Source organism: Microplitis mediator, chromosome 10 (assembly GCF_029852145.1).
Source record: "Microplitis mediator isolate UGA2020A chromosome 10, iyMicMedi2.1, whole genome shotgun sequence".
NCBI lineage: Eukaryota > Metazoa > Arthropoda > Insecta > Hymenoptera > Braconidae > Microplitis > Microplitis mediator.
In genome coordinates, this window is record NC_079978.1 from 6,703,882 (window position 1) to 6,727,670 (window position 23,789).

General features: G+C 29.6%; 3 protein-coding genes across 3 annotated transcripts; 1 reads left to right on the forward strand and 2 right to left on the reverse strand.

The window, feature by feature from the left end:
* The first annotated feature begins 228 nt into the window (after positions 1-228).
* LOC130675902 (ras-related protein Rab-8A) lies at positions 229-3,334 on the forward strand. The gene is made up of 4 exons (XM_057481803.1): positions 229-369; positions 1,746-1,806; positions 1,898-2,243; positions 2,966-3,334. Exons 1-4 carry the CDS (start codon positions 246-248, stop codon positions 3,062-3,064), a joined length of 630 nt encoding a protein of 209 aa, XP_057337786.1. The 5' UTR covers positions 229-245; the 3' UTR covers positions 3,065-3,334.
* A 124-nt stretch (positions 3,335-3,458) lies between these two features.
* LOC130675901 (leucine zipper protein 1-like) lies at positions 3,459-5,933 on the reverse strand. Its single transcript, XM_057481802.1, has 4 exons — positions 5,809-5,933; positions 5,355-5,746; positions 4,571-4,787; positions 3,459-4,504 (listed from the first exon to the last, which is right to left on the reverse strand). Exons 1-4 carry the CDS (start codon positions 5,896-5,898, stop codon positions 4,385-4,387), a joined length of 819 nt encoding a protein of 272 aa, XP_057337785.1. The 5' UTR covers positions 5,899-5,933; the 3' UTR covers positions 3,459-4,384.
* A 627-nt stretch (positions 5,934-6,560) lies between these two features.
* On the reverse strand, positions 6,561-8,281 carry LOC130675897 (protein CLP1 homolog). Its single transcript, XM_057481794.1, has 2 exons — positions 8,123-8,281; positions 6,561-8,023 (listed from the first exon to the last, which is right to left on the reverse strand). Exon 2 carries the CDS (start codon positions 8,019-8,021, stop codon positions 6,681-6,683), a length of 1,341 nt encoding a protein of 446 aa, XP_057337777.1. The 5' UTR covers positions 8,022-8,023; positions 8,123-8,281; the 3' UTR covers positions 6,561-6,680.
* Positions 8,282-23,789: the final 15,508 nt, after the last annotated feature.

Consider the following 23,789-nt stretch of genomic DNA (forward strand, 5'->3'; position numbering starts at 1 on the left):
ATATATATACATATATTTAGTGTCTTGTAAGTTGGTTGTAACGAATAACGACGACAAGAGCTACGAGATACGAAACATCCGGGCACGGGGACGGGCAGTTTAGTGTCAAATGCGACAAGTGTAGACTCTGTGTTTAGTGGTGATTAAATAACAATATTGAGGTTACTCAAAATTTTATCCTATTATTTATAACATTTTATACTTTTTATTCTCCAATAGATATATATCATAATCAATAACTAATAATGGCAAAGACATATGACTATTTATTTAAACTGCTTCTAATTGGAGATTCGGGTGTCGGAAAAACTTGTGTGCTCTTCAGGTTCTCCGAAGATGCATTCAACACAACCTTTATCTCCACCATTGGTATGTATGATATTTTATTTGATTTATTTATTTATTGTTTACTACTTGCTATTGTCTTTAATCCGATTAGACTCATACCCAGTTTACTACACAATTATTATTCATATTATGTATGAACTTGATCTTGCTAAGTCATTTAAATAATCCGTTATTTTAAATTATGAAAAATTACCATCAAATATTTGTGTTGTTATTGTTCAAGTGGCACACCCTTGACGGTTATATTTTTTTTATTTTACAATAATAATAATAATGTTTTTTTTTATTTATTGAAAAATTACAATCTCGTAGGATTAATTAATTAGGATGTCGTAGATTTTTATTGATAAAAAAAACCATGATTCTGAAGTTAACAGACAGTTAACAATCTTTGGATTTTTTTTTTCAACGAATCGATTGCAAAAAAATAAAAACTAAAAATATGCACGTGTAGACAATTAAAAAAGCTGTAGGTGGAATTTTTTCAAATATTTTTTTTTTATAATTTATAGTTTTAAAAAGAATCCAAAAATTATTAAACGATGGCTAACCAGTATCACAAGTCAACAGACAGTTAACAACTTTCGGATTTTTTTTTCATCAAATCCATTACAAAAAATTAAAAATTAAAAATATGCACATGTAGAAAATTAAAAAAGCTGTAGGTGCATTTTTTTCAAATATTTTTTTTTTTTTATAATTTATAGTTTTAAAAAGAATCCAAAAATTATTAAACGATGGCTAACCAGTATCACAAGTCAACAGACAGTTAAAAACTTTCGGATTTTTTTTTTCGACACATCAATTACAAAAAAATAAAAACTAATAATATGCACGTGTAGAAAATTAAAAAAGTTGTAGGTGCAATTTTTTCAAATAATTTTTCTTATAATTTATAGTTTTAAAAAAAATCCAAAAATTATTAGACGTCGTCTAACTTCTGTATCATAAAAAACCATCCAGTGATGTTTTTTTTAGTTCTCACAGGATTAATAATTTTTTTTTCTTTAAGAATCAAATATTAGATATAAGTAGGCTGAGTTTTGCAATTAAGTAATGCACCGATACGATGAACAAAGACTACGTTGTATCGTTAATATATAAGTTTCTATGATACATGCATAATTAAACTTTTCTTACAGAACACAGAATAGTAGCTGTAGTATTAAAATACTTATATTAAGTACACATACTCATACTTATACTCATACATATCCATTATATTTATATATAAATACGCGCACACAAAGATAAATTATTAATCAACCGGCAATGATCACATTAATGACAAATCTTATTTTTACTATTGTTATTGCTCAATCTGTCATTAATTATTTATATCTATTAGTTTTTTTAATGCCCAATATTTAAAGTTTAATTAATTTTTCTTGTTACAGGAATCGATTTTAAAATACGCACAATTGAACTAGATGGTAAAAAAATAAAACTACAAATATGGTAATTAATGTTTTAATAATTAAATTTATTTGTTTTTAATGCATCAAGGAATTTTTTATTATGTTAATTACTTGTGATTTTATTTGTGTAGGGATACTGCTGGACAGGAAAGGTTTCGTACAATTACAACGGCTTACTATCGTGGTGCGATGGGCATAATGCTTGTTTACGACGTAACAAATGAAAAAAGTTTTGAGAATATTAAGAACTGGATTCGTAACATTGAAGAAAACGCATCGGCAGATGTCGAAAAAATGTTGCTAGGTAACAAATGTGAATTGACTGACAGGAGACAAGTGTCGAAAGAGAGAGGCGAACAATTAGCAGTCGAATATGGTATTAAATTCATGGAGACTTCTGCTAAATCAAGTATCAATGTCGAGGAAGCTTTTTACACCCTAGCACGTGATATTAAAGCTAAAATGGAAAAAAAATTGGTAAGATTTTAAATCTCTTGAGCTATTTTTTAAAATATGAGAAAAATGAATAATTAAATGATTTTCGTTGTGAAATCATAAATTTTTAAGTGTTAATTATTGGTTCGCGGTTATTTATTCTTAGTAGTTAGAGTAATTTAATACATAGAATTTGTGTCACTGGCTTTATCATTCTGTGAAATCTTTCATTTTATTCACATCGATAGAATGCGTCATATTTTACTTTTTTCATTCTTTTTTTTATATTGAATTACTTACTAATTATTATTTCTCTGTTCCTTATGTCTTTATCTGTTTGTGGTGCGGGTCTATTACGGAAGAAGGTAAAATTCAATTGGCTAAATGTTAAATGTTTTTTTTTGACAAATGTGCTTTTTAATTTGGAAATTTTAATTGCTTTTATTACTGCTTTCATTTCGTTTTCATATCATTTTATTTTTTCTCTGCATGTTAAAATATTTGTAATTATGTAAAGTTTTTTTTTAATCAACTTTTATCACTTGACTCAGCAGATTAATAATTAAAAAAAAAAAATGGAACTTTGTTTCTGACAAAAAAAGTAAATCTACAAAAAAAATTTTTTTTGTCGGGAATAATAAATAAGATTCTACTTTTACATAATTACCAAAAATATTTAATTTTATGATTTCGTGTGAGAATTTTTTTAGTGATTATTAGTAGTAGATAATATATTATTTATAAATGAAATTTTTTATTAATAGGAGGCATCGAATCCACCAAAAAGCGGAGGAAATCAATTAAAAGCATCAGAACCAGCGAGAAAACCACCGAATTGGCTTTCACGATGTACTATACTCTGACCCTACATTATTATTGTAAAGGCCACCTCGATGTCTACCGTTTTTAATTGTAAAAAATTTTTTTACAAGCTTCAATTAACACCACCAACAATCATAACATCAACTCAAAAAAAAAAACTCGGAGGCTGCAGTTGCGGTTTACAATAAACAGCAGTGCGATATCAGCCTCAGAGCTTTAAAATTATTCGAAACTTCTTAATCATTTTTAACGAATTAAAATCACAATCTTGTAATATTATTTTAATTAAAAAAAAAAAAAAGAAAAAAAAATATATATCGGGAACACAGGGGACGATGGTTGCCGTTGACCAAATCCACTCTTGCACAGAACTCTTTTTACTATTATTAATTAATTAATATTATTAAATGTTATGACATCTTACGGGTAGATGTGACTTTGAAAGAAAAAAAAAAAAGAAAAAAAGTGAATAAAATAAAACTACAAACATTTTACAATAAAACTTTCGCTCATTTCGATAGTACAATGATATAACTGTCAAATTTATAAAAAAAAAAAAAAAAAAAACAATTAAACAAAGCATCTGTAATACCGTAAGAAATAATTATTCTTCCTTTTAATTATATAAAGAAAAAAAAGTAAAAAAAAAGAAAAAAAATGATAAAATTTATTTGATTATGACGAAACATCACTTGTAAGTAAGATTTTTTTGTAAAAAATCTATAAATAAATCTCAAAGAGAGATAAATTATTAACACCGAAAATTATTTTATAATTAATTATCATTAAAATTAATTACAATTCATTTTTATATAACTAATATAATTATAAAATATTATTAATCATAGCTTTTACACAAAATTAACCCGTAACATATTGTGATGTTTCAGCTTAATGACTGTTGATTAATTTAAACAAATCACAATTGTAATGTGATGTGATGATATAGAACAAATATCTTTATTTCTTGCGTTGATATTATTATTATAATAATAATTATTAATTATTATTACTGTCAGAACTTCCTAGACGTTAAAAAAAAAATTAAAAAACTAAGCAAATGCGCAATTCAACGAATAATACTAAGGCCGATGTACAATCACTTATTGAAGATCTCTTTTATTTGTTCATTGATAAAGTCTCTGCGCGCTTTAATAATTGTTTTTGCATTAATTACTGTTTTATTTCATCTAGACTCAACTAAGCAATTTTATTAAAACAAATTAAAGATAAATCGACGACGACGATTATTATAATTATAATACATTTTATATTAATCCTATTAACATGTGTTTTAATTAATCATTAACCTGTCATCAATTAATAATATTTATTAATCTTACAAGTAATTATCATTTTTTTTACTCATCGGAAATTGTCGACTCCATATGTTCTAATTTTTTGCACAACTCATCGAGCTTCTTGTCCATCTTTTTGTTATCCTCGAGCTTTTCTGTTAATTCTCTTAATCCATGACATGCCTGATGTAATAAAATAAATTTAATGTGTTGTTTAATATAAGTATATACTGAAATAAAATAGTTTACTTTTATATTTGGCGGGTTTGAAGCACGTGGTAAATAAGAAGCCAACATTATTTGTAATTGTGATAATTTTTCACGCAATTCGGCTAATTCTTTGTTATCATGTTTACTTTTGTCAAGAATTTTATGTCCCATATTATCAATACGGTAATTTAATTGCGTTATTGCTTTGAAAGATTTACGAAGACACTCTTGTTCTTTTTTTAAACTCTCGACATTACTGTAGACAGTTTTAAAAAGATATATAATTATTGATAATTAAGGCCATTCTTAGACAGTGCCCCGCTCCCACTTTTTAAAAATTTTCAATGACTCAATTGTCGTAAGCGTATCAAAATTTTATCAATTGATTAAAAAAAAATTGAAGAATTAATTGAGAAAAGGAAGACGCAGTAGCAATTTCGCTGAGATGTAAATTATAAAAAATCACTTATAGTTGATATTAATTGAGAGTTGAACAAAATTTTTTTAGATAAATTTCAGTAAAATCCATGTTAATTTTATAGTTCGAATTTTCAAATTTCGTAGGATAAAATTTATTCAAAAAATTTCGTTTAACTTCTAATTGATGTCAACTGTCAGTAATTTTATTTTTTAAATTCTATATCTCGGCGAAATTGCTACTACGTTGTTCTTTTTTCAAATAAGGTTTCAATGTTTTTTTTAATTATTAAAAAACATTTGAATACGATTACGACAGTTGTCATTTCATATTTTTAACAAATGGGGGGCATTGTCTGAGAATACCCTTAATGAAATAAAAAAGCCGAAGGATTTAATTACAAACCTAAAAATTGTGGGACACAAATTATTAATCTGTTGGCTCAAATCAGTTAATGATTTTTCGATCAATTTGTTGACCATTTTTTGTTCAGCAAGTTCAGCTTCCAGAATTTTATTTGCACGCTGCAAGCGTACGTTCTCTATTTTATTTATTTTAGCCTGATCTATTAAATTTTCACGTCCAATTTGTGCGTTCTCCCAGTTCATTTGCAAATGCATCAATTCCGTTTGCCCTCTTATTTTTTCATTTTCCAACTGTGTTATTATTTCCATTGTTGATTTTAATTCAACTCGTAGCTGCTCGGAATTTCTTCGCTCATTTTCTAAATTTATTTGTAGTTTACAAATTATATTTTCGTTTTCTGTCAATTGTGCTTGACATTTATTGAGCTCTTCCTTAAAATATTCATAACAGTAATTTTATTATAACTTTATTTATCTATTTCTGTGTACATTACCTCTTTAAATTGCAGCTGAGCAAATTTTTCGCGTAATTTTAATTCTAAATTTTGAAAATTTGTATTATTAATGTCTTCCACCGCTGACATTGTTCATTTATTTACATTTATTACATATATTACTAAATATATATTGTTTAAATTTTTATTAGCATATAATTTTAAATATGCTTCATATAAATAATAATTATCATCATATTTTTATCGGCAAAGAGCCAATGAGAAAAAAGCGCGGGAATACGAAATTTCAAATAATTAAATAAATTCAATATATTTTATTTTTGTATAATTATTTAAATAAATTAATTAATTTTTTCGTGAATTTCGAAATTGTGGCAATTGATTTTTTTTTTTTAATTTTATTAATTAAAGACATTGAGTATTTTTTAAATTTTAATAAAACTCGGTGCTAATTACGAAATTACTTATGAGTGAGAATGTAGTAGACATCAGACAAATTTAAAATTATTAATAAATACAGTAAATAATTAATAAAATTAAATTTAAAAAAAAAATGCGCATTTAAAAAATTTTGAAATTAATAAGTGCATTTTTCAAAAATATTATTTTTTGAATTATTTACTCTATTTATTTAAAATTTAAAATTTGTGTTTGCTACATTCACACTTATAATTACTTTTAGGTTCAAAAAGCGATTAATTTTAATAGTAAAAATTAATTTCTATACTTAAAAGGCAAGAGCTCTGGTACTTTATTTTGCTTTTAATTTAAAATGAAATGAAATACACAACTTATAATAAATTAAAAAATTTATTCAATATTATTACAGTAAAAAAATTTAAATTTTCATTTAATTTTACAACATGTGATAGTTATATACATATAATATATATACAGTCTTCATAAAAAACTTAATAATTATCCATAAACTGAATTTCAGACAACAGAAATATATTACCAGCCAACGGTCCCAAAACCGGAGACAAAACGCGCAGAGTTTGTTGCACCATGTCGACCTCGGTAACGCACAGAAACGAAGCAATATTTTTGTACAGAACTTCTTCACGTGTTTTAGCATACGACACCGACAAAATATGATGAAGCCAATTGGGTTCTGGAGTGACGGTGACTAATTTAGTCAAATTGTCTTCAGGTTTGGTACCCAGTGGCACACATGAATCAGGAACTACTGCGGTTCCAATCTTATATATCGTAACTTGATTCCATTTAATGATCATAGGATGCGGAGACAATACAGTTTTACCAATACCGTAGTAGTACTCGCGTATTCGTTGGTCTCTTATTTCAGGTCTTTGTGATTCGCTGGTCTCAACAACTCCACCGCTCTTTGGTAGCAGGACAACTTTAACAAACGGGGGCAGATCAACCTTAAGATCACTCCGTAGTCGATCTTTGTCTAATACAAGAACTGCGTCGACTTCAAAAGCTCGTGCAGCGTGAGTTAAAAGCTTGTGACCTTCATCAGGAACCCATCCACACGTGTTGATAATTATTCCTGATATATTGTCCTTTCTCTTTTCTTTCATTCGATCAAAACATATGTCAGCTAAGCGGGATACCAGACGATTGTAGAGTGTCGTGTTGCTTTCAGGAGTTTTGTGACCAAAATGTAGAGCTAGGGAACCTTTTTTACTGAATCCCTCCACTACGTCAGCAAATCTTTGAACTGTGAGAGCCCCGATATTTCCTGGTATGGTTATCTGACCTTGATCGACGTCCAGGTCTACGAAGATTGGACTCCTTCCTGATCTGACGGCGTAATTTAGTAAAATGCGGCAGAGTGTTGATTTACCAACGTTTTTAGGGCCGACAATCATGACTATTGGTCCACGAATATTATTTTGCTCAGCTACTTCTTTCTTTTTAGCTTCATCTCCTTCTTTCTTTTTGGCTTCTTCACGTACGCTGGCTTCAGCTAGATCTTTCTTTTTAGTTTCCTCTCTCATCGCTTCTAGAGCCAAATGAGCGTTTAAGTAAAAGTACATAGGAGTCTCATTGGCAACATGAACTCCTACGGCTTTCCCGGTTAATTCTACTACACATCCATGATAAGTAAATACCGCTATCTGAGCTCCATAACCGAACTCATAAGAATCTTCTCTGTTGACTAATTCGGTACCAAATATTTCAGCAAATCCACTTTTTAATTTCAAATATACTTTTTCTTTTTTATGTTTCACTTCAAATCGTAATTCACAACCAGCATCCAATTTGAATTCCTGTTTATCCATTTCTAGAAGTAAATATTTTTATAAGTAAATATGAAATATTTATACTTATACCTCAGAAAATTAATATAATCAAATAAAAATTAAAATTAAATAGTTATTACCTGAGTAATTAATAAAATGTCTTAAATTTAAATTTGATGATAATTATTATTGAATGTCGTAGGAGTAACACGATAATTATATATATGTTTTATATAAATTAATATATGAAAATAAATAAACGTTGGCTATTAGGTTATGTTTGATAAATTGTCTTGTACATGCGCAAATGACGTCCGTAATTTGAAATTGTATATTTATAGGTGGCAGTAGTAGTAAATTTTAAATTATCGCGCCAGAATAACCACCGACGCCATTTAATATCAGTTCGACTACAACATCGCACTTGTTGAGATCGTTCGTCTTTTATTCTTGCAAACAATTTAATAATTCAAGTAATTACTTGTTGATACTGTTTATAAATATATATTAACTTTGAAGTGGTTTTATTCAATAATAGTTATTTCATTGTTATTTAATCAGTGAGAGCTAATTTTCAATAATAATTAATGCGAATGTAGCTGACAATCGGGAATTTTAAAAGTTTGTTAATAAATAAATAAAGTCTAAGTAGAATAGAAAATAAAAAATGCGTATTTAAATATTTTTAAAATCAGTACACGCATTTTTTTCAGTTTCTTTATTTTAATTAATTTATTTATTTATTCAAAATTTATAAATTATCTCATGTCAACTACATTCACACTCATGACTAATTTTGTGTTTTTATGAGTGTGAATGTAGCTGACAGTTAGGAATTTTTTTAATTTTTTCGCGAAACAGTTGCGTGTTTTTTTTTTTTATTTTTCCATTATATTCTGCCGCCATTTTATTGTGATATACGATTTTTAATTTTTCTCCCATTTCTAATGAGTTATTTTTCGAATATTTAAATTTACCGCGCAAGTAATAACAATAATTAATAAATTATCGATGAAAATAAAAATTTTCGAGTATACTTTTCAACTCAATTAATATAATTATTGCCACAAATAGATTTTATAAAATTAATAAATTTCAATTTTAAAATTTCGCGCCAAGATGCGCTACTGGGTGTCACTGTATTCTCTCTCCCCCACTTTAGCAAATTTTTACTAAAGTGGGGGGAGAGAGAATGAATCGCAAAATCGATTGCTTTGTATCAACTGGTGGTCCAATAGCGGCAGTCAGTATCAACAACAATGGCAGTAGTAGTCCAGATCTTTCTTTGTTTCTTTGCGTTCGAATTGAAACAGTATTGTAGTGGCGTCGTGTAATTATTCATAAAATTTTTTGTTTATCATTATTGTTTAATTAAATTGTGCGGTGTTTGTAAAATTTAAATTGTGAAAAGTGTCTGTGGTGCAGTTAAGTGTTATGTGTTCAGTGTTAGTGTAAAGTGTTGTGTTCAGTGCTAGTGTGAAGTGTTGCTGATGGCTGATGCTGATACTTCCAAGTTCCTGAGTCAAATCATCTGGCATCGTCTGGTGGGAAATAGCAGTTAAGTGACGTTTGTTTAGCTGCAATACACTTGAAGCAATTTAAATTAAATCTCCAAGTGTATTAGGACACCCTTCTGCATATTATTTCTCCACCAAGGTTTGTTCAAACACTTGCGTGTTTTTTTTTTAATTTTAAAAATATTTTTCCATCATATTCTGCCACCATTTTAATTTGACATACGATTTTTAGTTTTCTCCAATTTCTAATAATTTTTTATCAATCTTTAAGTATAATTCAGACAAAGAAAATATGCTTTTATAGTATACTAGTAGATATTTACCGTGAATGAGTGCTTATATGGGAATAATTTAATGAGATTAGGAGTGTACTCTTTTGTTTTTAATTTAAAATATCGAGTGATAAAAGCGTGTAATGAAGAAATGATCCTGAAGCTAGTAGACAGTTAACAGTTTTTGGATTTTCCTTTTAACAATTCAATAACAAAAAAAATAAAAAAATGCAAGTGTAGAAAATTAAAAAAGCTACAGGTGCAATTCTTGAAATATTTTTTTCGTTAGTTTATCGTTTTTAAAAAAATTCAAAAATTATTAGACGTCGGCTAGTGAAGAAACAGGTTCAGAGAAATGGGATTACAATTTATATTATTTTTCAAAAGTCTTTGATTGATTTTTTTAGTAGGAAAATTGTAAAATTTTTGCATTTTCCGCAAAAATGATTGTCGTTGACTTATCATAAGATGATACACAATACGCGTGGGCCCACAAATAGCCTCCTAGCTTACCGACCACACGAACTCTGCCTTATCTATCCATAGTTCCCATAGTTACTTAATGTAGGTAACAATGAAAACTTTTTGTGTTGATACATGTTCGTAAAAGATAAAATTGATCATTTGCATCTCCAGGGACTTTTTTCATCGTAAATTTCAAATTAATATTATGTTCCATATTAATACAAGCAAAACCAGTAAAATCAGATTATAATGCAAATATTTGTTAGTTCACGTTAGCGGAAAATAGTTAGTAAACAAATTTACTGTAAATATGACCAATTCATCGTTAGTAATCGAACACGGTTTATTTGGCGATTTAATTAATCTATTAAAATTTGATGACGCCTATAATTATGCCATTATTAAGTATGGCCATGAGTTTAGCGCTGACGTTTACTCGATAAATGCTCAATTTAATATGTCTATAAATATATATCTATAGATATATAGATAAATAGGTAATGTGTACATCAAAAACCTTTCATCGGTGAACTCGATAATACGTCAGATCGAATACTCTGGTGAAATTACTCAAAGCCAATATACAATAGCAGATGGTTGATTTATGAGATGAGAGAAAGAGAGAGAAAGAGATAAATATAAAGTGCACAAATTACCCTCTCTTATATGAGACATCAATGAGAACGAGTGATTCGTATCTGATTGGGAGTGTTCCGGTTAATTGACTCTATCGACCCGCATTAATCACCGGCTCAGATAACGTTCGAGTATCCGCGAGTAAATAATTATATCATCTATAACTATAAATATGTTGGACAAAATATGATTAAACTTAGCAATAATCTTTGCGGTTTATTTGTCTACTTATTTCTTCATTATTGTTTTAATTAATAAATGATTGCGTAAGAAATATGATAATTAAAAGTTACATAATATATCACAATGTGAAGGATACTCGAGTAGACATGAAGTGTGTAGACAAAGTTTGTTTATAATTAATTACAAAGCTGTTGTTCTTCATCGTCAACAGTCATGAAATTGATGGAGCGTATGGAGATGGTAAGAGCTTGCAAGAGGGTAAAGACAACTTCCTGTTCACGTTATTATCGTTAAATACCAAAAGCCAAGACAAGCTTCAAGTATCAAAGGCGCTGTCATTTTGACATTAAAGATGTATACTTCAAAATGAGTTTTAAATTAAAACTATAATTAAAACACTTGGATAAATTTAAAAATACCTATATATATTTTATTGTAAAGATTCGCGTATAAATTTTTACCGAAATTTCTAGTCAGTGATTCACCAAGTGTGCGAAATAGATAAATTCTTCAGTTTTCCAACCCATCAAGCCATTCAGTAACAGCCAGCATCCGACAATCCGACGTTTTTCTTTCATTAATAAACCATGACATCCGCCAGGGAGTTACTCTAGCGTACCAGTATGAGATTGCCGAAGAAAAACATATACTTTTAGACATCTTTATCTTCGTCATTGTGACAATCAACGCGTGAGACTTTTCATAACAATAATAATAATACCAACAAGCATCATAATGGCAATAAATCTGATAAATAATAATTATATTTATAATAATAAAATAAAATAAAATAAAAAAGAAGTCATAAAAGTGAATTTTGTTGTTATGGAGGTACTCAGTTATATTGGGGATTGTTTCCTCTGCTTATATGCACTGTAAATACACAGATAAAGTCAAAGGCTGAGTTAAAGTCGTAGTTCCAGTAAAGTTATTTGCTGTATGTTGTTGTAATTTAACATTTAACTGCACTAAGGAAGATTAAATAGAGATATATCACATGAAATGGAGCTTTGGAGTTTTCTATTTGATAGCAGAAAAAAGAAAGTGTTAATGGAAATTATTTGTTTAATTCTATTTGGTATTTTGTAATCTTGTATTTAAAATGCTTATTAATTATCCAGCTACAATTTTATTTTATTAATACTGGGATAAATTAATGTAATAAAATTTGCGAGTTACTTAAGAAGAAACAAAGAATGAGAAGAAGAGATAATCAAAATATTTGATTATAAATTCCAAGCTTAAAAAATTCCAGTCGTATAATCCGTAAACCTGTATATCTACATATATGTTCATATTATAATAATAATAATAATCCGTTGGGATGTTGAACGATTCAACCCCCTACCGTTAGAAGGCGCGTTCATCCAGTCACATCCTCTGCATACTCATGATACTCCATGGGTGTTAATTCCATCTACGTGTTACATAAATACGAAGCTGTTTGTTGATGAGGCTTTTGACAAAGATATTGTCAACTGCGTAGTATATTTCCCTCATTCTCATTTTCACTCCCTTCCTTTATCTCTGTCTGTAGCTTGTTCTTTGAGATATAATGTCGAAGAATCGTTATATAAGCTTCAGCTTTGATACTTTGGTTACAACGGGATCTGCTCAAATATATTCAATAATACAGCACCGTTGTGAGATACTATATGCAAACCGTAGTGCAACCACGCATGATATAATGTGCTTTATATTATAAATCATAAATAATTAACTCTAATGGTATTTACTAGAGTAATTTCGATTGCGGTGTTCCGATCACGATCGAGTGCTTGCTGTGCTTTCCACATTAAACAGTACATGTCAAATCGCAGTAATCTGCCTAATTATGGTGTCTATCAATATATAATCTCTGAGAATATGGTTTTGAATTTTTGTATTTTTTCTCGTCTCTAAACATTTCATGACTTGCTCTTTACTGCTATATTTTAATTCTTTTATTATATTTGAAATCTAAAAGCATTTTTTTTCTTTTACTATGAATTTTTGGGGTTCTTACGGAACATAATCGTAAAAAAAGAGCCAATGAATATAAGATTATTGAAAGTAATTTGTGTTTTTCAATATATAGGGAAATTGGGGTACGATGACCCCCCTCTCCCCCTAAGCTGTTAATTATTTCTTGTGGCTTTTAAGTATTGGGTAGAAATGGTTTCAATATATTTCGAATAAATTTATCACAATTTTTCATAATTAAAAAAAAAAGTCTGGGAATCGACGGCCTTCTCTCCAAAAATTGACAAATAAAAATTTTGTTTTTTATCCAAAAAGTTGAATTTCTCATATGATAACTTTTTTCAAGGAAATCAGGGGTTTTTATCTAATAACGATTGAAAGAAGCCCAGAAAATGTGGCCGGATTTAGTCTTAACAAAAAAATTTTTCGGCGAATGTTTGAGTGGGTCCGTCGTGTCCCGGTTTCTTCTATTTTTAATACAAATTTTTTAAAGATTTTAATTATTATTTTTTAAAGAAAGAAAGTAAATAATTTAATAGTAACTTGAATATAAACAGTGAAAAACAAATTATTCAATTATAACGAAATCCGTTTTTGAATTAATAAAATTAAAAATATTGTTATTTATAATTTATTCATTTAAAATTATAAGCCTCTTTATAACAGGATTCCATTATTAATATACTCAGATACTTTGGTATCCTCTTTAATGTGTTGGTTCGCGTAAATCAAAGTTCATTAATCATTACCACACATGATATGACCGGGATAATACGGATTTATGTTCGAAGGAAAATTATTATACGGTTACGTCACAAGTTATTTTAATTTATCAACCTTTGATATTAATATTAATTATTCTTTGTTATATCTATAATACTTATTTTGATTGATGATATATGGCGTAAAATTTTAATTGATATTTGTTATTATGTTAATATTATTTATTTTTTTATAAAAAAAAAAATACATCTAGTAAAATGGCGTAATTCATGGTCGTGATTAAAATGAAAATTTAAAAAATGTCAAGGTCGTATATCTGTGTGACTGTATTCAGGAAGTATATAAAGTTACTAATGGCTGAGCCATTAATGTAAACAAAGCGATGTAGTACAAAACAAAGAGAGCTTTGTCGTACGTAGAATGGTGTGTTGAGTTTGAAGAATACATAATATGTAATAGCTTTGAAGCTCAACAGTAAATCGATTTGTAACATTACTGTCCTCTGTGATGTTATAATACAAGAATAGAACAGAACGATAATTTTATTTTTCATAAGGGAAATATGAAAAAGATTTTTATTCAAATTATGTAATAGAAGTTTTTAAAAATGTTTGATATATATATATATATATATATATATATATATATATATATATATATATATATTAGGAATGCACGAATAGTTCGAATTTACGAATTCGTAAATTTTTGAATAATTCGAAACTTTACGAATTATTTGTAAACTTTTAAATAATTCGAAACTTTCCGAATCATCCATAAACTTTCAAATTATTCGAAACTTTCCAAATCATTCGTAAATTTTCGAATTATTCGATTCGCACACCCCTAATATATATATTAGAAAAATGGAAAAAAAAAAAAATCTGAAAAAAGGTTGACCCTTCGGGACAACCCCAAAACTTCCCGCTGTTTTCGAGCAACCTGAGCTCAAAAACATGATTAATTGTAGATTTTTGAGCTTTTCCAACGGACGCGTTAATTTTGGTCAAGGTCGTTGTCTAAGAAATTCTACAAAAATCTAGACTCAGGGCTCGGTGCTGAAAAAAAAAATTTTCTTCTTTCATTTCTCTGCGCTAGCATTCTTCCAAAAACGTCGAGATCTGATGAAAACTCGATTTTTAAAAATCGGATCGAAACCAATAACGTTCTTTCTTTTGAAAATTTTCAATTTTCATAGCGGGAAGTTAAAAATTTAATGGAGACTGACGTCATTGTCGGGAGTGTGAATTACAGGTTCGTTTAAAAATCCATGGATGCTTACTCGGACGTAAGAATAGGGCAATTAATGGACGTCTTCTATACAGCAGCGTCAAAGTTACGTCGGGCGATTTCAAGGAGTTTCAATAGAATTCCCGTTTCCAAGGGCGTGCTTGGACTTAAAATTTTAGAGAAAAGGGGTTTCTGGAGAATCTGTAAAGTAGATTAGTTGTTATTTTTTTTTGGTTAAATTTATTTAATAGTTGTTATTTTATCTATATATCTGTAAATTTTCAATATCGTTGTTAATGAGCAACTATTAAGACGGGTTTTCAGTTACTTATGTTCACGCTTTTCTTTTAAACAAAAACTCCAAATGCAAAATACAGCTTAAGGTTTGATATAATACTTTCTAATCTAGCACTCTATATTTTTTGAAAATTTTTATTTTGAAGAGAAAAACGTGAACAAAAGTTGTGTTCATCGTGCAAATGCCTCAAGGATACTACTGCTCGTGTAGAGATTGCGTACAAACGACAAAAAAGTGACAACTTTTCTTAAATCGCAATAACATTTTCAAAATTATCGACATTAGCGGTTATGTAGAGTTGGATATTTTTTGAATATTAATATAATTAAAGTAGCTCGGTAATTTCATTGTATTAATTTATTTATCGACTTCTTAATAAAGACTGACATGCCTTATTGAATATCCAGAGGAAATCAAGTAAAGTTCTACGACACTTTGGTTGAAATAATAATGATGATAATATCGATGAATCATTTGAATGAACTTACATCGGCCTTTTAGTGATAATTCAGGTGTCAATCTACATCAAAGAGAAAGAAAAATAACGACTAAGAAATGGGTTCTTCGAGAGTTTGAAGCTATTTTAATTTTACAAATATTTGATAACTGCGTCTGGGTCAGAGATTTAACTAACAACAATGATTAAATTATAGCTCTTTGAAATATTTATTTATTTAATGACCGCCATTCACGTATTCATAAGCGATGAACTTGAATCAATAGCAATTTTCTTTATCGCATTTTTCCATGGTCTTTTGAAAGTCAGGAAAATTTATTTGCTTTTAGAAGTAGGGGAGGATGGGGCAGAGCGGCCCCCCTGAAATTTTGATAAAAAAAAAATTTTTTTTTTTCGACTAATTACTATAAATCCGATATGTTTGCGCATTTTTAGCCTTACGCATGACATTTGGGGCAAAATGGACAAGCCCAAAATTTTGAAAAAAGTGATTTTTTCATATTTTTATCGTCAAATTAAAAAAAAATTATTATAATTCCACATTTCTAGCCCTACGCATAACACCTGGGGCAAAATGGACCAGCCGAAACTTCCGAAAAAATTATTTTTTCATATTTTTCGGCCGTTTCTCTATGTAAGAGGCAAATTTGGTCACTAAAAATTTATAAATATTAAATTTTTTTTTTTAGTTGAAAAATTTTTGAAATAAAGTAAAACTATAGAATTGATTTTTTTTTTTTTATTAAATAACAATTAGTAATTAAGGTAATCGAGAGTGAACGATTTATTACACTTCAAAAATTTTTTTTCGAGTAATATAAAACCAAAAATAGTTGTCAAGAGAAAGAAATACATTCTTAATGATGAAAACAACTTAAAAAAAAATGAACGAAAAAAAAAATTTTTTTATCACTTTTTGGAGGGGGGCCGCTCTGCTCCACAAAAAAAAAATTTTTTTTTTTAAGAATTTTGGCAAAATGTCCATAAATTTGTTCGAAATAGGACAAAAGTAAAGTGATCTTATGGTTTAGAGCCACAAAAAATAATAATTGGCTTAGGGGGGCCGCTCTGCCCCACCCTCCCCTATATATGTTTTATCTGCAGTGATATGTAAGAATAATGATAGTAAACTTTGCAATGACGATTATTAGCTCATTTTCTGAGTGATGGAACGTATTTGGCCGAGGGGAAATAAACTTGAGACAAAGAAGACGTTACTGTGAAAGACCAAGACGTTGGAGAGATAGAGCAGTTGGAACAAAGAAAAGAGTAAAAAGTATATATAAAACAAGTTTAGACCGACTGCAATCTTAGATTCGCGTACGTGATGTACTCAACTACGTAAAAGCACACCTGGCTGTTAAAAAACTGACTCGAAAGTCTGAACGATCTAGCAGAAAAACAGCAAGTTCGAAAAATCGAAAAGTGCGCGATTCAAACGCTCATTTCGTAATTAAAAAATAATTAATTAAAATTGATAAAAATCAAGACTGCGAGGTCTTCAACTTCTGACTTTAATAATTTATTAAGTAAGGAAGTGATAAAATTTTATATTTAAAATTATGTGGAAGTAGAGTACATCTGACACTTCGTGTTGAGATGTGCAATAAAAAAATAAAATTTTTTCATGTGATAAAAAAGGTTCAGTGTGTTCCGAAAATGTCTCGCTCAATAAACTTTCGTTGAAGTTATTCAACAGGAGACAAAATATCCATTTCTAGTGGTGTGTATACTGTACACTGTACAGCCACGATTGAAGTAGACAGCGAAAATAAGTGAGCAAAAAATCTTAGCTTGAAAACCACGAGAGAAAGTCATAGGTTAAAACAGACAATATACCTAAAAGTACGTAAAGTAAGTCGTGGTGAGAAGTTTGAGGTAAAGAAAATTTTTGCATCAACCAGCAAACTATGGAGCTACGTGCGTCACAGCTCGTTTTATACGACTTACAAATGGGCAGCTTTAAAGTTGTAAAAAGTAAGAAAAAATATGTTTCAAAAAAAAAATTATATTCCTCGGTAGTTACGAAAGATTGTAATGAGAAAAAAAAAGCGGATGTAAATCGCGTTAAAGGAAAAAAGCGAGTCGCAGTCTCACTTTTCAGATTTACTTCGTTAGTTGGCTTAAGCTTCAAGTTTGAGTAACTTTTTTTCGTTTTTTTTTTACTATTTTTTTCCGTCTATTTTGGCTCGCGCGATTCTGATTCACTTGCAAAGAAGATCGATTATGTGAGCCGCAGGGTGACTACCAATTGTTGAAATTAAAATGTTACTTCATGGATTCATTCTCATCAAGTTCCTTCTCAACCATTTCATCCTGTTCTTCCGCTTCAACGTCATTGTTTTTTTTTTACTTTCATTTTTTTGTCCTTTTTCCATCTCATTATCTTGTGCTTTTCCCGCGGGATTAAATCAGTTCTCCGGGTCACGTCTTCAACTTTAGCTGCTGTGTATACGCTTTTACACTTGCATACACTGTTGTTGTCAATTTTCATTGTACAACAATATATAAACACAGCAAGGGATTATCATAAGTTCAGATGAAAAAACAAAAAATAAAAAAAAGAAATTCTAAAAATCTTGCAGCGTAAATCGCTCGATTAAGCCGGATTACGTTTACCGTACGCTACTTGCTTTGCTTGAGTAAATTCGTGTAATCATAATTATGCTAGTAATAACCGTAATCGTAATGTCGTTCACCCTTCGTTTAACTCTCCCTTCTCGAGCTACTGCAGCTCAGCTAAGTTGGGGATTAATAAAAATAAAATATATAAATTTGAACTGTATAAGAGTTCAAGAAAATTATTAAGTAAAAAAGGAAGATATTACGGTTAATGAGAAAGTATATTTATTATAGTGAGAATAGAAAAGGAAATGTTGATGTTAAGTAGTAAAAAAATTTTAAAATATATTAACGTTGAAAAATTATTTTACCGAAAAAAAATTAAATTATAAATATATTTTTATATTTTTTATCATGAGATTTTAAGTGGAAGGTGTCCTGCTGAGTTGACAGAGGATAAATGTCTGAATATCATAACTTAGATATATCACTTCCAAAATTACCACATCCGAATACGATTGTCCAATAAAGTTGTATTTTAAAAAAAAGATATTAAAGTTGAAATAAAATGAGATGGTTTATAAAAACAGTTATCACGTGATTAATTAATTCTATCGTCTTTTATTGATTAGATTTGAATAAGTGACGTAATAAAATATTGTTATTACTGTAGTTGCTATTGTTGGAAATCTCTCTTATCTATTCATCCGTCTTAAATCTCAAATGATCTCAAGTTACTCTGATTAAAACCAAGAGGTTTTTATTTAATATAATATAGTAAGCTCTCTATCGGTAGCTTGATCAATCGATACCCAATGACTGACAGAGCAACGACCTGAGTTGGTTGTACGGCTGATCCTCCAAGAAGACCACGATCTGGTATATATCTAAACGAAGCGTAAAATAGGTATGCAAGGTGAGGGTCGATAGAGGTTGTGTGTCAGAGCTAGAGAAATAGTGAGACGAAGAGAGGAGGACTAGGAGGATTGGTAATGGCAATCGATCCAATCTAACTCGAGATTACTGCTTAATCGAATGAACCCGGATGAGATCTCGTCCATTAACTATAACTCGTGTCGATCATTGAGACTGCTGTGACAAACTACATTTCTAGTCCATGCCCAATTAACAATAAACATCAAGACGTCATTTAATTAACTAGTAACTAAGCCGTTTTTAAAAAAAGTATATTAATAAATAAATATTTATGAACTTGGTGAGATTATATGCATTAAAAATATTTATAATTAAAATTTTCGGAAAATCTATTATCATGTGTATCACAGTAGACTCTGCGGTACGCCGTATATTCCAGAGTAGAATCCTCAGGACAGGCGCACTTGCGGTGACACCTAAATAGGACACGATGCCCTCAGGGAAATGAAAGCCTGGAATATTTCATCCTCGAGATTTCAAGCAATGTGAGTGCCTGTAAAGCCGAGATATTTTGCTGTACACAGTCCCGAGGTCATGAAAATAACGCAGGAACGCGCAACACAATTACTATCATCATTCTGCGGGTTTTCTCTCAACAACTCTACAAGCTCTGGCTATTTTAAAGAATTTATGAAAATGGTGTTTTTCATTTTTCGGTTAAATTAATTAATTACTTACTAAAGTTTCAACATTTAATGTTCCTTTAAAACTAGTTGCATGTTCTATTGCTACAAATGATAAAAAATTTTTGTTCATTTATTCGCGTAGTTTATTTTCTACTAAAATAGAAGCGATTTTAAACATTCATTTCAAATATTTAAATTTAAGAATAATTAAGAAGGGAATAACAACATGAGTAGTTTTATTTTTTTTAATTAAAAGCGTAGATTTTATTTTTAAAAATGTAATCTCAAAAGTCTGAAGTTGTAGTAGTTAGAGGTTGTGTGAAAAGCAGGTCAAGAAGTGGATATCACGTGTCGTGGTCAGGTATACTTATGCGCCTGGCATACGATATATCTATATACACTTTTAAATCTAACAGCCGAGGGTTGTGCTTCACTACCAAGCAGCAATAACAGAGGCTGTAATAGAAACAGAAGATGTAGTAGTGAAGCAACGTAAGACAATGAGTATTACTGGGCTGTGTTGTCCTAGATGAAAAGGGTTTCATTCTCCCATCACAGGCCATTGTAACGAGACTGAAATGTGTGTTGTGCCAAAAGTTATTCTTACATCCTCATGTTTCATAAACAACTTTAAAACAATGTTTATAAACTACACTGTAACTACATCACTGTAAATTCAAGTTTAAATAATTAAATTTGATGTATACGCACACACGTTAAGATTTATAGTCTATACTCTATAGATAAATCTATATGTATTAATATGTTATCTTAACTTAGTGTGGTTTACTGTTTACTTTCCGATGTTCGTGTGCTAAGATGTTGACTAATCACGCTTTGTGTTGCTGCCCTCCTCAATACGTCTATAAACAAACACATAAAAGGTACCGACAATCGGCTTTACGACTTTAAGTATAAATCAGACCTAACGTCTACACTAACGGTTAACGCCTCTCGTAAAAGCAATGCACAACGTGTATTTAAAGTTAAACGCAAACTCAAACCAAGAACCGAGAAACCCCTTAAGAACATCATTACATCAGCTATCATTGTTTGATGGCACTTTCACGATTGTGTGAATTTAATTCTAGAGTATGGACTGCGTATATATCTTCATCAAGAGTTACTGTTATTATTATAATATGTTGCGGTTTTTATATATTTTTAACTGGTCAAAAAGCTCGTAAATTATATTTTTGAAAGTAACCATTTATTAGATGACGAATTATATAATTTTAACTCGGCTCTACAGTTCCATTAATTATTTTTTAGCTGAGACAATAACTCAACTGAAAATTCAGCTGCTCATTTTTTTATATTATAGTATTTTTATATATTTTATTTTTATTTTTATTATTTCTTAAAAAGCATCTCAAACATTAGATGCTTTTCCGTACCATTAGTGAGGATCACAATGCTCTACTTGGCGTGGGTGGAAACAAAAGAAACCCGAGAAAAGCGTCATAACGTTTTGTGTGTGAATCTCTTGATGATTATTTTAATCCAGGAAAAAAAATAAAGTAGATAAGATGAAAAATCCAAGTTGATGTGATAGGTCTTTTTTTGTAGGTGCCCAAGGAATGAGCAATGTAAGATGTGTTATTAATATTATCTATTTGGTGAATGTAAATAAATTGAAAAGGTGTTAACGTAATGCCAACTTTAACCCTTTCAAGACATTCCCTCATCACTCTTCATTAATTTAGCGTGCCACGGATGCCCAGGTAAATTGCTTCTCGTAATGTAAAATGTTAATGAGACCCGAGAGCAACGAGACCGTGTTACTTTAGGAGTTTGTTCTCTCTATCTTTTCGCTTCTCCTCATGCAGCTTTACTCTATCGTCATATTTTATTTTTACCGCTATCTTTTATCTTTTTGTTGTTGTTGTTGTTGGTGTTATTTACTTATTTTAGTTTTTTTATTCTTATTTTTAATCTTCATTTTTATCCGCTATACTTTCGGACCGAGTTTTTGTTGAGCTTTATTTTACGTCACGATACTCGGAAAATTCATCACCTTTTGAAATCTCGTCTATTCAATTATAATTGTTATAAAAAATTTAATCTTCTAGAGTATGTATACGATTAATCATTTTTATTTAACGTTGGCTTTTCGACATCTTTAAATGTCATAAGATAAAAGTTCTTAATATAATATAAATTTAATAGTATTATGTTCAGAATCCTTGTAAATAAATAAGTCCAATATTTTATCCGGTTTACTTTTTTGTATTCTATGAAATATTTAATTTTTTAAAAGCTTCATAATACAAATTTTTGCAGAAATTTACGTTTTAATAACCTAAGCGTTGAGTAAAAAATATTTTTCAAGATTCAAGGGTTTTTTTTTTTCAAAGTATTTAAGTGCCAACTACTTGAGTATTCTAATCAATTATCTGAAATCTAAAATTAATTATCAGAAAAAATTTTTTTTTTAATTTTATTGATTAAAGCAGAAAAAAATGAAACTAATTTAATAACTCTTGAAATAAATAAACTTCTAAAAATAATTTCTATTGACCTTAAAAAAAATAAAATAAGAATAATTTTATTTTTTACCAAATACTTGACCAAGTAAACTGAAATAACTTTGATAAAATCAAGCAATATTGTTTGAATTTTCTCTGTTATGAAATCCAGAGTAAGTCTCGTATCGACAGCTGTGGTCCAGATCCACCATCACTACCACGACTAACATGACTACCTCACTACCTAGTTTAAAGTAAGAAGACGAGGTTTAAGGTTCCGATATCCAAGCGCGAACCTTAAAGTTTCTCAGAGTAGAGTATACAGTAGAGTTTGTTCTGTCAGGCGCCTGAGGTCTCACCATCCCTTAACTTGTCTCGACGATACGAACGAGATTTCACGAGCTGGTCACCACTTGCCCCAAACGATTATTACTGTCCGACCTTCCGTGTTACTCTCCGGTGAACTTGGTTGGCTTCGTACTCCGAGCTTTTGGACTCTGGTGCTTTCAATGTTACAACACTGGATACTGCCACATCTCGTTGTTTCAAACTTCTTAGGTTCCTTCACAATCCTCCTACAGCTCTCTTTGCATAAATTCATAGTTATCTTGTTTTAACACTCGGTCACGTATTGTCCGACATGTAATTCATAACAATAATAATATTATAATTGGTCAGTGGAAGATAGTTAAGTTAAATGATGACTTATGACAGCTATTTTTGCTCGGGACTTTTATTAAGTAATATTATTTGAGATGATGAATGATAATAAATTTTTATCATCAATTTTGTCCAATAAAGAAAGTGGTGTAAATTGATTACTGTAGAACGTGATAGGATACAATAGGGAGACATGTGTACTTGATGAGTTGTAACGAACTGACGTCAAAGACATACTGTGGACAATTTTCGTAAGGGTGAACTTTGTTTTGTTTCACGAACTACGTCAGCTTTGGCCAATAAACGAGGGCGAAAAAAAAACTTTTGCTCGCATTAGAGTGGTCAGATGGTAGAGGTGAATGTGGTTAGAGAACCCAAGACTTCCCAAACGATCAGAAAGATACGTAAGAATGCGACTATACTGCAGAAGAGAGATTGTGTGCAGAGTTTCCAACTTGAGCAATAATACTCGACAGTCTGCTGCAATGGTCAAAGTCAGTTATATGCTTGAATAAAATTCATATCGTATTGCTACACGTACGATGTTTTTTTTTTACATTTTTAACTTTGTTATTTTTTTTATTTATTACTAGTAATAATAATGAACTAGGAATAAAACCAGAAACTTTTTTTTTTTAGTTTATTCTTCACGACGTGAAATGAAATAACAATCAATTATTTTTGTCTTATTGCTTACAAATTTTTATTCCTTTAGTTACATTTGTAAACATGAATCATTTTTTTTTAATATAAAATTTGAAGAAAATTTTATTTAGTATTTCATTAAGTTAAAATATATCAATTATTTTTTT